Below are 13,530 nucleotides of genomic sequence, written 5' to 3'. Positions count from 1 at the left end.
AACCCTATTAGCATGATTAGACTGTAATGCGACAAAACTCTGACTTAATACCAGTGATTTTACTACATATGTGTTAGAAACGGGAGGAATTGGGTAGGGTGGGAATTGGGAGTTACAGAGATGTCTTCACAGGAAGACAGGTGTCCTTGAGGCTATCTCCTGTATCGTATACGACAGTCTCAAGGCTATGATGAACTCAGTCGTTTAGTTTTATAATTTTCAAGGCAAGTCTGTTATTGTTAACAAGTATACTAACCCATCCCATGTATAAGGAGAAGACATATACTCAAGTTGATGACGTCTTCAAGAAATGACGTCGCGGTCGTTTCCTGTTTGTTTTCGTATCTTCCCACTGCTGCCAGGCCCTGTTCACAGACCGCGCTCCTTGTATTCTTGGTTTCTGTGACGTCACATTTTGTGATGACGTCGATGGTGTTTTATTCGGAATGAGCGGAATTAAATTTTAGCGTTGGGAGAATCCAGACACGACGAACAGTGTGGGTTCATGTTTTACGTGACTTCATTTTATTAGCGATATATAGTATGTATTTCCTTTTCGTAAAGTTGTAGACAAAAAATCTAATAACCTAGACCGTAAAGATGTCTTTTATTGGCAAGCTGGAGCCAACAAACATTCAAATGTTAACGATGGGGGTCGGTGATGGAGACGATGGGGGTTGCTATCTGTTCACATTGTTTAGCTTATCATTGTTTGTAGTCTGTGCAGATAGCAATACATATAAGGCCCATCCGATGACAGGGCAGCTCACTCTACGGCCACACCGTGTCAGATCTCTCCACGACGACGGCAGTACTCTCTGACGGCGGGTATATTTTGCCAATAATTACAGTTCGATTTAAGAAATACTGTGTTGAATTTGACCAGGAGCTCCTGGACTTCTATGATAGTACTCATGATCAATTTGTTCACCATGATATTGACAGGAAGATTATATATTTTGCTAATTTTGATCGGTCTGATGGCAGGCACAATTGCGGGTGAGTATGCTTAGCCTAGTCGAAAACCCTCATAATCACTGAAAAGTTCTCCTCTTTGTAGAACTTTAATATATTATTCATATACCTGAGAATTTCTGTCTGACAGAGTAAAGTCCATTGTGAACATAACGCGAAAACAATGGTGTGTGCCAGCATTCTGTCACTGTATTAAAACATGCTTATCATGAAGATTGACATCGTTCATCAGAGTACACAATTACATAATTGTGGGGAAGACACCAGGTGATATCGGTTGTTTTGAGAAGAACTTCATTTACATGTACGTCACGAAGAGAATTTCGCAATAGTCTTTTTGTTTTGGTGGTTTATTTTGAGTGATGTTGTTCGTCGTTCTTGCCTCAGTTTCTGTATAAGTTGTCAAAAACAAAATGGAAGATTTGAAGTATTTGTTTAAAAACTGGTTGCAGGTACTGTGTCTGTGACAGGAGGGTTCATCTTACATCGTTTTATTTTCAACTGTTTACCAAATTTCACGCCTTTCATGACTTATATAATTTTCTTTAGAGCAGCGTTTTCAAACTTAGCACTGCTTTCAGAGTTCGAAGGTGGAATCGTGAGGTTAAAATACAAATGTATAGCATACCGGAATTACAATTTAATAAGGAGATGACTTCGTCAACAGTAGGTTTAAGTTATTTACGTCCAATTTCAACACTCCATTTTTGATCATTAATCCAACCGAGGAAATGTCCCAATTAGTTATCGTAGGATGGTAAAGGAATGAAGAGAACAGACACGAATTAAGAACAGACAAAGACTGGGGAGGGGTCTTTAAAAGGACCCGGATAACTACCCTTCGCATATTTTGTGTTGAGTCTTCATACTTGGACAATACGGTGCGAAACCAAGAGTTAAATATATCGGATTAAAACTAAACTCTGCTTCAGCACCCCCCCCCCCCCTCACTACATTTATTTTAGTGCCATGTATTTACCATAGCAAAAATTCTTTCATTTCTCAATTTGATGACATTTATTTTTTAGAAATATTTGCATAAAATGTTACAAGATTGATCCATTAAAACTAAAATCGATTTTGTAGGATGAGAACTAAAAATGATTTTAAAAAACCCACCCCCAAAGTAAAAGAATTTAATTCTTATCCTACATTGAACTATTGATGTCGCCCCTAAGCAAATCTTGAGCACGCTCAAGTTGATTAGTCTTCAAATTATCGAGGCTTGCCTATCTCTACCCAGTACTTGATCTCGTCACCCGATATCATGGAGAGATGTAACACAGGATGGTACGGTATCATAACCAAATTTTGCGGTTAGCTTGCAGTATACAAGTGTAAGGTTTGGCGCAGGCGCTCCAGCCTGTCAGGACTTGAAACAAGTCGAAAGCCTGGACGTGGTGTTTTTTTTCGCTATGTGTTCCACTGCCCTTGTTAATTATTTCCAGTGCCGGTGTTGAACATACCCACCACAGTGATAACGTGAATTGTGAGTCTGGGTCAATGCACTCAATGTTTCGTGTAACAGTATTTTCAACGGATTTTTTGATGACATTTGTAAATTTGTCATGATTTCAGGTGATTTTAAAACTTTTTCTGTACAATAAGTGTTGTCTTCGTTTATATATGGTGTTTTTTATTGAGAGGGTAAATCGGTAAAATATATACTTTACTTCCCAAGGTATTTTGCCAATTTAAAGTAGTTTTTAACTTAACACCTTTGTTGCGTGTCAACAGCCAGGGGACAACTCATTAAAATTATAGGGGTGCTCCTCTGAGATGTCCAAACCCATACTTTGGACAAACCTACCCCCCCCCCCCCCAAGAAGGAGTACGACCTTTTCTCATAGCAACTGTATATATAAAGTTGATACTATGGGATTCTTTGACATGTCCCATTTGCAAGAACAGTACACGTCTGTGGTGAAATATATACCATTCCTCATACCTTACGAACATAGCCCCTCCCCCTTTCCAGCGGACCCTCCCGGTATGGTCGTATGGTCGTCTATGAGAGCACCCCCCCCCCCCACCCACCCACTAAATGCGTCATGGAAATTGTGTCTTTCAGTGGAGAAGGTCCTGGACTATTAGCGATTGTACTTTGACTCTAGCTTAGTATTACATGCCAGCTAGGCCTAATTGCTATGCTCGAAAGTCTTGTGTTTTTAAAAATGAAAACGACTGTCAAGGTTATTTACGAAGAGTGAGTTGTTACAAAAACAGATTTTTTTAGGAGATACTCTAGTGCCACTGCTTACCAAGCCCTCAGTCTATCGACAAATATTTTTTAAGAGTCTGGCGTTGACAATATATTACAATTGTCGTTATCTGGTTATCATGATTTGTTCTTTCAATGCATATTGAATCAATCGTGTATGATAGACTTATCATCGCACTTATTATTTTCATGACACTTATAACTTTTACATTGTACTTTTCCAGGTAAAAATGAACATTGTCCTCAACGCAGAATTCCAAAAACGTTTCGAATTTTTGGATATGTCGCCACTATATGTCCTAATAGGAACAAATGTACAACAAATGGAGACTGTGCTCGAGAGGAACATTGTAAATGTATAAATAACTGTGGAAAAGTATGTGTAAATAAACCTAAAACGTCTCCGGTGCTGCCATCTATAGCAGCAGTGACTGACATGTCATCAACACAGCAACATGTGACAGTTCAAAGACCATCTCCAACTCCTGGTGAGCAAAGGCTTTAATTTTTCAGTTGGAAAGAGTCAAAGACTACTCAAATGCCACACACTTCTATACGGATCGTTACACACATTATGTACATTACACGTATATATTGAACTTTATTTCACCAGAAAATGAGAACATAGCATAAAACAATTGAATATATACAATAGCTAGTAATACAGTACCCACAATAAATGTTTACAATAAATGATAGTATGTTCCTGGTAAGGACCATGGATGTAGTCCACTAGGGACTAATCTAGTCCATGATCCTGACTAATAAATGATAGTATGTTTCTGGTAAGGACCATGGATATAGACCACTAGGGACTAATCTAGTCCATGATCCTGACTAATAAATGATAGTATGTTCCTGGTAAGGACCATGGATATAGTCCACTAGGGACTAATCTAGTCCATGATCCTGACTAATAAATGATAGTATGTTTCTGGTAAGGACCATGGATATAGTCCACTGGGGACTAATCTAGTCCATGATCCTAACTAATAAATGAAATGATAAATACACTAACATAGGATGGTCTTTCTAAAAATTAGATTGTCAAAGAATAACAATGCACATTTAGGATACTTTCAAGTCAACCTTATATCGTATACCAAGAAAACTACTAAATCAACTAATATTTAAGTCAAGTTAACTTTGAAATGCTATAATTCGTTGGTATGATTATTTAGGAGAGACAGTTCAGAAAAATTTCATGTTGTGGGAAAGAATTTCGACAGATACTTTATGTAAAGAACTAAGATATAACTAAACAATTGTTGTTGCAAAGAAATCTCGAAGTAAACGTGATATTATAAGAAACTGTGAAGGTGAATATTGATGGTTAATATTGAAGTTGGTATATTGAACAGTAGAGGTGAATATTGAAGTTGGTATTATATTTAATGTACCGGTGAATATTGAAGTTGGTATATTGAACAGTACAGGTGAATATTGAAGCTGGTATGGTATATTGAATGTACCGTTGAATTGAACAGTAGAGGTGAATATTGAAGTTGGTATATTGAAAAGTACAGGTGAATATTGCAGTTGATATTATATTTAATGTACCGGTGAATATTGAAGTTGGTATATTGAACAGTGCCAGGGAATATTGAAGTTGGTATATTGAACAGTAGAGGTGAATATTGAAGTTGGTATATTGAATGTACCGGTGAATATTGAAGTTAATACACTGAATGTACCGGTGAATATTGAAGTCGATACACTGAATGTACCGGTGAATATTGAAGTCGATACACTGAATGTACCGGTGAATATTGAAGTCGATACACTGAATGTACCGGTGAATATTGAAGTCGATACACTGAATGTACCGGTGAATATTGAAGTCGATACACTGAATGTACCGGTGAATATTGAAGTCGATACACTGAATCTACCGGTGAATATTGAAGTCGATACACTGAATGTACCGGTGAATATTGAAGTCGATACACTGAATGTACCGGTGAATATTGAAGTTGGTGTATTGAACATAAAACAAATGAAATGTTACATTTTATCTCAATGTGAACAAAAATAAACAATTTTGTGTTTGATTTTCCTTGTTTTATCAGACGGTGATGTTGATTTGTGTTCACAGTGAGATAAAAAATATCATTTTGTACGCTACCAGTGTCTGTATTTTGTTTTTGTGTCATTTGTAAATACACGTTGTGTGAGATGTTAAAAGCATGCTGCTTAAGTGAAACTGTATAGTCACTCAGTTTTGGTAGTACCCAATTTGATAAACTTTTATATTGCAGCAACAAAACTGTGTACGGGGGGGGGGGGTGTACTGTAGCAAAGACGATGCGAATTGAGTTTTTATTGTAGAATTTACAACAATTTAAAACTTTATGGAGCAGCAAAGTAGTTGTGAGATAAACTTTACAGTGTAGTAAAGAAACTGTGAAGTAGACTAACAAAACTGCTAGGTATAACATAAATATAAGATGCTGCAAAAAATAGTGGAATCACGATGTTTCGGTACGTGTAAAACTTTCTTCGGTATTTTACGCCCGTACTAGGTTTACCTCAAGGAATTGTGTGTAGCTCAGGGTTTTTTTTTCAGTTTAGCTGTGGTGTTCAAAAACGAAGTATGAAAGATTGAATCAAATCCATGTTCGAGATTCTATTATGTGTTTGACTTTATGGGCTCAGGCGACCACATTAATCTTGTCTTGCGTTCATCATTTCTAACCTACTTTTTTGCCTTTATATTTCAGCTTTCGGAGAGTTGCGTTCAACTAACTTTGGTATTGCTTATTAAAACTTGGTCAATCTAACGAATCTTGTAAGAAAATACACGTTTTAATAGTTCTAAATTAATGGAACTTTTTGGTTTGTTCTCTTTAGAATATTGCCCTGAACCTAAGTATAAAGCGGTCATAATCCTTGGATTTAGAACTCGAGTTTGTGAAAATGCAACATATTGTCATCACGACAATGAGTGCGAGCAATCCGAATATTGTAAATGTACCACACTGTGTGGCAAACTGTGTGCTACAAGACCCCCGCCGACACCAGGTACGTACTTTAACAAGATTACGAACACATTGATAATATTCAGTAAAGATACAACAATGTTGCGAAATCAATTATCATGAAAGGCCAATTAATTATTATTCAATAAGTTTCAGATTCGGCATTTCGTTGATTGGCAATTAGTTGATTGATTGATCAATCAATCAATCAATCAATCAATCAATCAATCAATCAATCAATCAATCAATCAATCAATCAATCAATCGATCCATCGCAATAAAATATTTGACCAGTTCATGATCGATCGATCGATTGGTTGATCGATTAATTATATATAGATTGATGAGTGGATGGCGGGGATAAGTGGAAAACGAATGAAGGGGTATGTGGTGACTGAATGAATGGACGAAACAATGCATGAATGTACGGTAGATAGAAAACCTGTTGGCAGCTGTAAACCTTGTCAGATTACTGTAAACTTGTCATCGTCGTTATTGGTCATCACATCTATTTATCACGGTAGAAACCCCTCCCAAAAACGAAACAGAAATATTGTACTTGGCCTTAATCACAAGCAAGTCATAAACATGTCTTATCGTACGTTCTACGATACAATTGAATTATATGGCAAATACCCCGTGAGTCTGTGAAGGACAAATGCAATAGTACAATATACGATAAAATATCACCAAAACTTTCAAAATCCAAACTTCTTGAAAAGGCCTGTCGAGGAGCGAAACTAATCGAAGTTTCCAGCCTCGTTCACTGCTGGAAATATTACTTAAACGACGTGAGTGTATTCTATGCATGTAAAAGCGGTCAAATTGGAAGTCATTGGAGTGCCTGTAAAGTAATGGGGTCTAAAGAAGAAGCAGACTAGTCTGTGAATCGCCACCTTCAACTCCTGTGACACGGCCACTAAAACTAACTGACAGTATTGTCTTTGATGTCCACTTAGTCTGGCCTATATCTGAGTATCATCTTCAGATGCGGTAAGCTGTCTGTCTGAAGCAAGTTTAATTACTCTATTAAAGTAAGGAGATGATATGGTATCTAGATAAACTACGAACTAATGACTCTTAATTAATTACCCCTTGCTTCGAGGTACGATGTTATCCAGTCACACGTGTTCTATATTGTACCACTTACTAAAAACTCGATTGTGTACTATTGCTGTAATTGTGTGTCCAAACTTAATGTTGTTTGGTCCGAGGATTGTGTGGTCTGTTCCGGAAACTCTGGACAAAAACTGTACGAGTAGGGTTAGAAATATCTAGTCAGCATTTGTGGTCTAAATTGTCCCATTCATCGGAAATACCAAAACCATCAATTTTAAGTATCTATCTTCTAAAAATAGACAAACAAACATCTTCCGCGTAAATTACTGTGAGTTGACCCTCAGAGGTCGCCGCTCGAACCTCATTGGCTGAACTATAAGCAATTACCGGTGTGAAAAGGTTAACTGTGGTTAAACGTCCCATTTTATTTTTTTTTCTACAAGACTTGTGTTTCTAACTCACCAAAAGTCTATTAAATGAAACTCTTCGATAGCGACACAGAGAATACTGTGTATCACAGTCAGCTCCATTAGCGATCACAAAATGATTCATGGTAAGAATGATGAGCAAAACATCAACTTTATATTAAAGAGAGAAATAAATTGAAGAACTTAGCGATTGTAAAGTAAGTGAATCATATGCAAAAGCGGTACTCTACAACATAAATATTTCTTTAAACGCTTCACGTTGTGATTCTTACATATTTGTCAATTCATACAGTTTGACAACTTCCCTAAGTTCACAAACTTCAAAATGATATGAACGATTTACGTCAGATTGCCATTTTTGCCTCAGCTAAATTGATGAAACATATTTTGATGAGGTCCTTTAGGTTGTCAATTTCACTTTGAGTCTAAACATTCTCTCAAGAATTCTTATTTATTTTTTTTCTCCAGAGAATTAATATTGTGTCAAAACTTAGACTGGTTGGCATGTTGACCTGGTTTTTAAAAAGTAGGTCGTCACATGTTAGTAAACCAGCCCTGTTTATTTTCATTTAAATATTTACAAACAACTCATTGTACGCTTAGTAATTACTCTTTGTTGATACATATCCACCAATAAAACTCCCCAGCGGTAGCGCATTGACACATCGCCTCATGTTATAATTGCTCACGTGACTGATAAAATAAATTTTCGCCTCCAAATGAACTATGAACTGTAAACCCATGATGTCAATTGGCTTTCCACAGACTTTCAACTTTGATAGATCGTAAACTACCGAACGAATAAATGAAAAGAAAGAAAAGTTCGACGAATCCGTAGCCATTCAGAGTTTACGTTACAATAAAACTTACTTCAAAGTTGCCAGAGTCGTATCGTGGGGCTATAATTCTCGATACCTGAAAGAGCTTTTTACCTTATGCTAGAGGGTCAAAATAGAGTAAGAAGGTCTACTTATTTTCACACGCGTTATGATGACGACCATGAAATCGAATGTTAGTTATTTTTATGATGCACACAGGCAGTAATTCTATTTCAGGTACCGAGAAATAGTTAAAACTGTCCTGCTATGCTGTCAGCAATCGGATTAAAATCTGATGTCGGGATATGCCTTGATTTCTTTATTTACTCAGTCTGTTTTCGTCGTGTAGTGTCGTTAACGTTTGGTTTTGATCTTGCAGTTCTGGGAGTGATCCCTCTCTCCGATCCAACATTATGATGTAGGAATACGGTTCAATATTACCTCTGTGATCGCCTCATAGCTATATAGGAAGAGAACTGTAACTACAAAAAACGAACGTTAAAGACATTATACCATGGAAATAGAGCTGAGGTAAATGAAGAATTCGAACCATATTGCCTACATTAGATTCCAGTCAGATTGGATCACTTCCACAACTACAAAATCAAGGAAAACGACGCTTTACAGTATCCAAGCCGTATATAGCCGCAAATTTTGGAAATGCCTGTTCTCTGTTAACGTTGCTCTAGTGCTCACTTTTCGTCTGTTCGCACGAATGAAAAACTTATCAATCTAACCAAGTCCTTTAAACACATAGAAAACTAACATAAAAACCCGTCTTATTTTACAAAGTACGTACGACCGCTTCTCAAGTTTTGGCCCATCACTTGTTCCCCATGGCTACTATACTTGTGTGACATGAACAATGACCACAACCACAGACATTTTCTAACATAATTCCTTCCATAATTTTGAAGTCAATAAAAGCTCCCATTTCTTTGCATCGACATACAGAACCTTGTCTAATTTCTACCCCAGGATTGAAATTGTAAAGAATGATGGACTTGACGTTAGTGTTAACTAACGCGGACGTGGGCATAAGACTATCCTATCTTACTACGTCACAGGTATCTGGCACCCCCCTGGGGATTTTTTGTATGGTGTATAGTAGGGTGATTCTTGTTTTATGTTTCTCATTACTTTTTCATGGCAACTATGGGTCGGTCAATTTTTTAAAAAAGTAAAAAAAATGAAAAAGATCATCTTCATGTTTCTCTGCCTCTCCCCCCTTCTTTTCAACTGATTCCTGATAACAATCCCTTTCCGAACTTGTCTACAAAATTGGCAAGTTCTTAGCCTCCCTACGTGAATAACGTCCGCCATGAAAGAAATGCTCTGTTCATGAACAAGTGTCGTCATCGCCGCCATGACTGTAGATGACGTCGACAGTCAAGACACTTGCTTATTCTTGCCACAGGGGTACTGTTCAACAAAAAATTAAGGGTGGGCGAAAAATTCAAATATTTTTTATTGTGATATCGGAGCTGAAAACTTGGGGCGGTCGGGTAATGAGAAACAGAAAAAAAATAGGGTCACTCTTATCTCAAATAGAATTTTACTCCCTTGGCATATCACAGAAATAAAAATGAAGAAATACACTTCATCTCTCGCCATCATACCGTTTCATCGTCTCTTCCTACGATGTGTGAATATTAACTATCAATCTGGATATTGTATGTCCATTACACTCCACTATGATAACGCTCAAATGCTGTCCGCAATGACAATATCTTTCACTTCTCTCTTACCCACTCAGTTGCAATACAAATTTTCCGTTGAAATGATGATAGTAATAATAGTAATAATACAGTTTTTATACAGTACTTTCCCAGTTTTCACTTTGCAATTATTACCCCTGGCTCGGATCTATAGCGGCACAGTTGCCCTCTATACTTCCTCAACTCCCTGGGGAGCATACAATCCATTGTAGCCTTATATAAGCGCATAGGATTAAAGTATTCACATTACAACGTCTATCTTTCTAGGTCCCCATTATACAGCTGGGTTGACTGAGAGTGGGATGGGACACACTTTTGGTTCAAATCGCGACTTTAGCCAGTCAGAAACAAAGCGATGGGGCGCGAACCCGCAACCTACAGATTCCAAGCCGGCCACTCTAACAATTCACCCATCATGACTCCACATTGGCCTACCAATAACCAATACCCCCCCCCCCCCCACACACACACACACTGAAAAATCGTAATGAATAGCATATTGTACAGCTTCGTCGGTTGCACCTGTTAAATGGTCATTGAAGGTTGGACTGTACAAAGGTTGTTTAACCTGCCGATAATCTTAAATATTATCACTTGTTTTCAGAATAACAGTTACTTTGTATAAGATATGTAACGATGAAAAAATGACAGTCAAAAAATGTCATGGTAAAGGCTAGCATATCGTCGCAAACTACGATCGTTTTACGGTACCGTTGTTAACGAGCCGGTCCTGGTTTGCGAGAATGGGCTAGCAATAATGTTGAAGATTGAACCGGGATTGTCACACCTTAGTTTGCATTGTCCTTTTAATCTGAGATGACACTACAATTGAAATTTAATGGCTTTGCTATCAACCCTGTTGGTTTACCTACACAGTATTATAGGACTTCGTTTATACAAGCTGAGTTTTATGAGTTTGAAATGGGTGATAAGCAGTTGGAGTTTAATGTATTTGTAAACACATACTCCAAAAAACACTCAAACCGACAAACTGGCACTCCACAAGTATAACTTGGTAAAATGAATTATAGCAAACACTACTCATGTACGTTGATGTTATGGTAGATAGTTCAGCTAACCTGATTTTATGATAGAAACATTGGGCACATTTAGAATAAAGACAATAAGTTCATGTTTTGACTTTTTCATCGCGGTATAAAGTTAAAGGATATATGTAGTGAACACAAAATGACCTGGTTATGGTGACTCGGACAAGGCACGGTTCTAAAGTACAAATCTACAATTTCAAATAAATCTCACACCAACAATAGAAACGGATATTGTCAGGCACCTAAAGTGCCACGTAGTTCTCCTCAAACAGCACGACTTGCTGGAACCTAGATGCTGGGAGTTCAAAGTATATGGGAAATGGTTATCTTCATGATACAGCTTGGAGTGGTTAGAACAACAAGTTAAACAAAAAAATTTGATAAAGTAAAATATTGTATGATCAAAGACTGTGGCACCTAATGACTGCAGGGATGTCACGAGTGGAAATGAACTCTGGATATTGCATTGATAGATCATACCATGACTGTTTGTCTCGTGATCAATGGAGATATCAATCATTCCAGTGCTCTCATGCTCTATTTTCAAAAAAATGTGCCCCTTCTTTTGTTTCAGGCCAATGCAGGGATACTTAATACACATTTATGCTAATTGCACGAGTGGTGGTTGATTGTTCTCTCTCTCTCTCTCTCTCTCTCTCCCTCCCTCCCTCTCTCTCTCTCTCTCTCTCTCTCTCTCTCTCTCTCTCTCTCTCTCTCTCTCTCTCTCGCTCGCTCGCTCGCTCGCTCTCTCTCTCTCTCTCTCTCTCTCTCTCTCTCTCTCTCTCTCTCTCTCTCTCTCTCTCTCTCTCTCTCTCTCTCTCTCTCTCTCTCTCTCTCTCTCTCTCTCTCTCTCTCTCTCTCTCTCTCTCTCTCTCTCTCTCCCTCCCTCCGGTATTCAATGAGTATTACTTTTTACTGCTTGTTATCTCGGTGTGGACTGTGTACTTCGAATATACAAATGCCCTTTTTTTAAATGTTCATGTTGCAAATCAATAAGTTGCTTCCGTGTGTTTATACGTTTGTTCATCAGGTGTACCCAAGCCTGGACAATGTCCACCTGAAATGAGAAAACATTCGATATTTTTTCGGCGTAATAATAACTGTCGTTATGACATCACTTGTCCCGGGGAGAAGAAATGCTGTTTGACTTCAAACGGTCGTCGTTGTCTGCAACCTGATATAGGTATACCTGTTACGATTGCCAAAACCACCAGACGGACTGCCACTATGAATCAAACTGACGGGCTATCGATCAAGGTCAATGACACTTTAATCAATAAAAATGATTCAAACGAGGAACCACGTAAGTAAAGTTGTGTTTGTATTATATCAGTGGTTGGTTAAAGTATTAATTTTGAGATAGCTAGTCCGAAGGGTATGTCAAACTTCATTGAATTTGGACTCGGCATATCTTACTTTCACTGACGTTCTAACTTTTGTTTTTCACAGACCCCTGCACATATATAGAATGTGGTGAAGGTGAATTATGTCAAGTTTCCATGGATACAAAGGAGGCAGAGTGCGTAGAAGAGCAAGAGTGCGAAGACTACGAAGCCATTCGGGTGTGTGGGAGTGACAACATCACCTATCCATCGATATGTGATTTGAAGAAAAATAAAGAAGTAAAAATTAGACATTTAGGGAAATGTCGCCTCGATGGACAGCCACGATTAAACGTATCAGCATTACCCCACAAACCAGGTACGTATGTTTGTAATTTTACCTCTAAAAGTGTAAACGTTGACAACACAAATTGGGAACTATACTAGTATATGATATTAACTTTAGATGACCCCCACATTAACATTCCCCACACTTGTGCACAGCATACAAATTACCAACACCTCATCGAATGTCCCATCATCTACTTGTTTGTGTCCTAGAGAGGAAGGCATTTCTGACGTCACAATCTTGTGTTGTATGATCATTTTCATAGATGTCGTGCGGCAATCACCGACTAATGGTACAACTTTGCTGATAACGGAAGAAAAATTACTTATACAAAGTGGAGAAAGATAAGAGAATGGACTCGTATCAACGACGGGATCAATTATGTACTATTTAAAAATGTCATGATAAGAATCCAGAACCAATGATTAAAAGCAATGACACCGTACAGAGAAAGATTATTTATTTTTTTAAGACTTAAAGTCTGACATAATATATCACACAGAAGAGTACAAATTGAATTCATATGACAACTGAGCTATAATTGCATAGCTCAGTGCTACCACTACTACTACTACTAGGTACTACTACTACTACTACTATAACTACTACTACT

At 37.7% G+C, this 13,530-nt stretch overlaps 1 protein-coding gene across 1 annotated transcript; it reads left to right on the top strand.

Annotated features, from left to right (window-relative positions):
* The first annotated feature begins 874 nt into the window (after positions 1–874).
* On the top strand, positions 875–13,265 carry LOC144446889 (uncharacterized). The gene is made up of 6 exons (XM_078136735.1): positions 875–999; positions 3,421–3,684; positions 6,047–6,217; positions 12,277–12,549; positions 12,696–12,947; positions 13,183–13,265. The coding sequence occupies exons 1-6, from the start codon at positions 903–905 to the stop codon at positions 13,263–13,265; spliced, it is 1,140 nt and encodes a 379-aa protein (XP_077992861.1). The 5' UTR covers positions 875–902.
* The last annotated feature ends 265 nt before the right edge of the window (positions 13,266–13,530 follow it).

This window comes from Glandiceps talaboti, chromosome 15, assembly GCF_964340395.1.
Source record: "Glandiceps talaboti chromosome 15, keGlaTala1.1, whole genome shotgun sequence".
In the NCBI taxonomy this organism is placed as follows: domain Eukaryota; kingdom Metazoa; phylum Hemichordata; class Enteropneusta; family Spengelidae; genus Glandiceps; species Glandiceps talaboti.
Note: the sequence above shows the minus strand (reverse complement) of the source record. Positions and strands in the feature narration are given on the sequence as shown.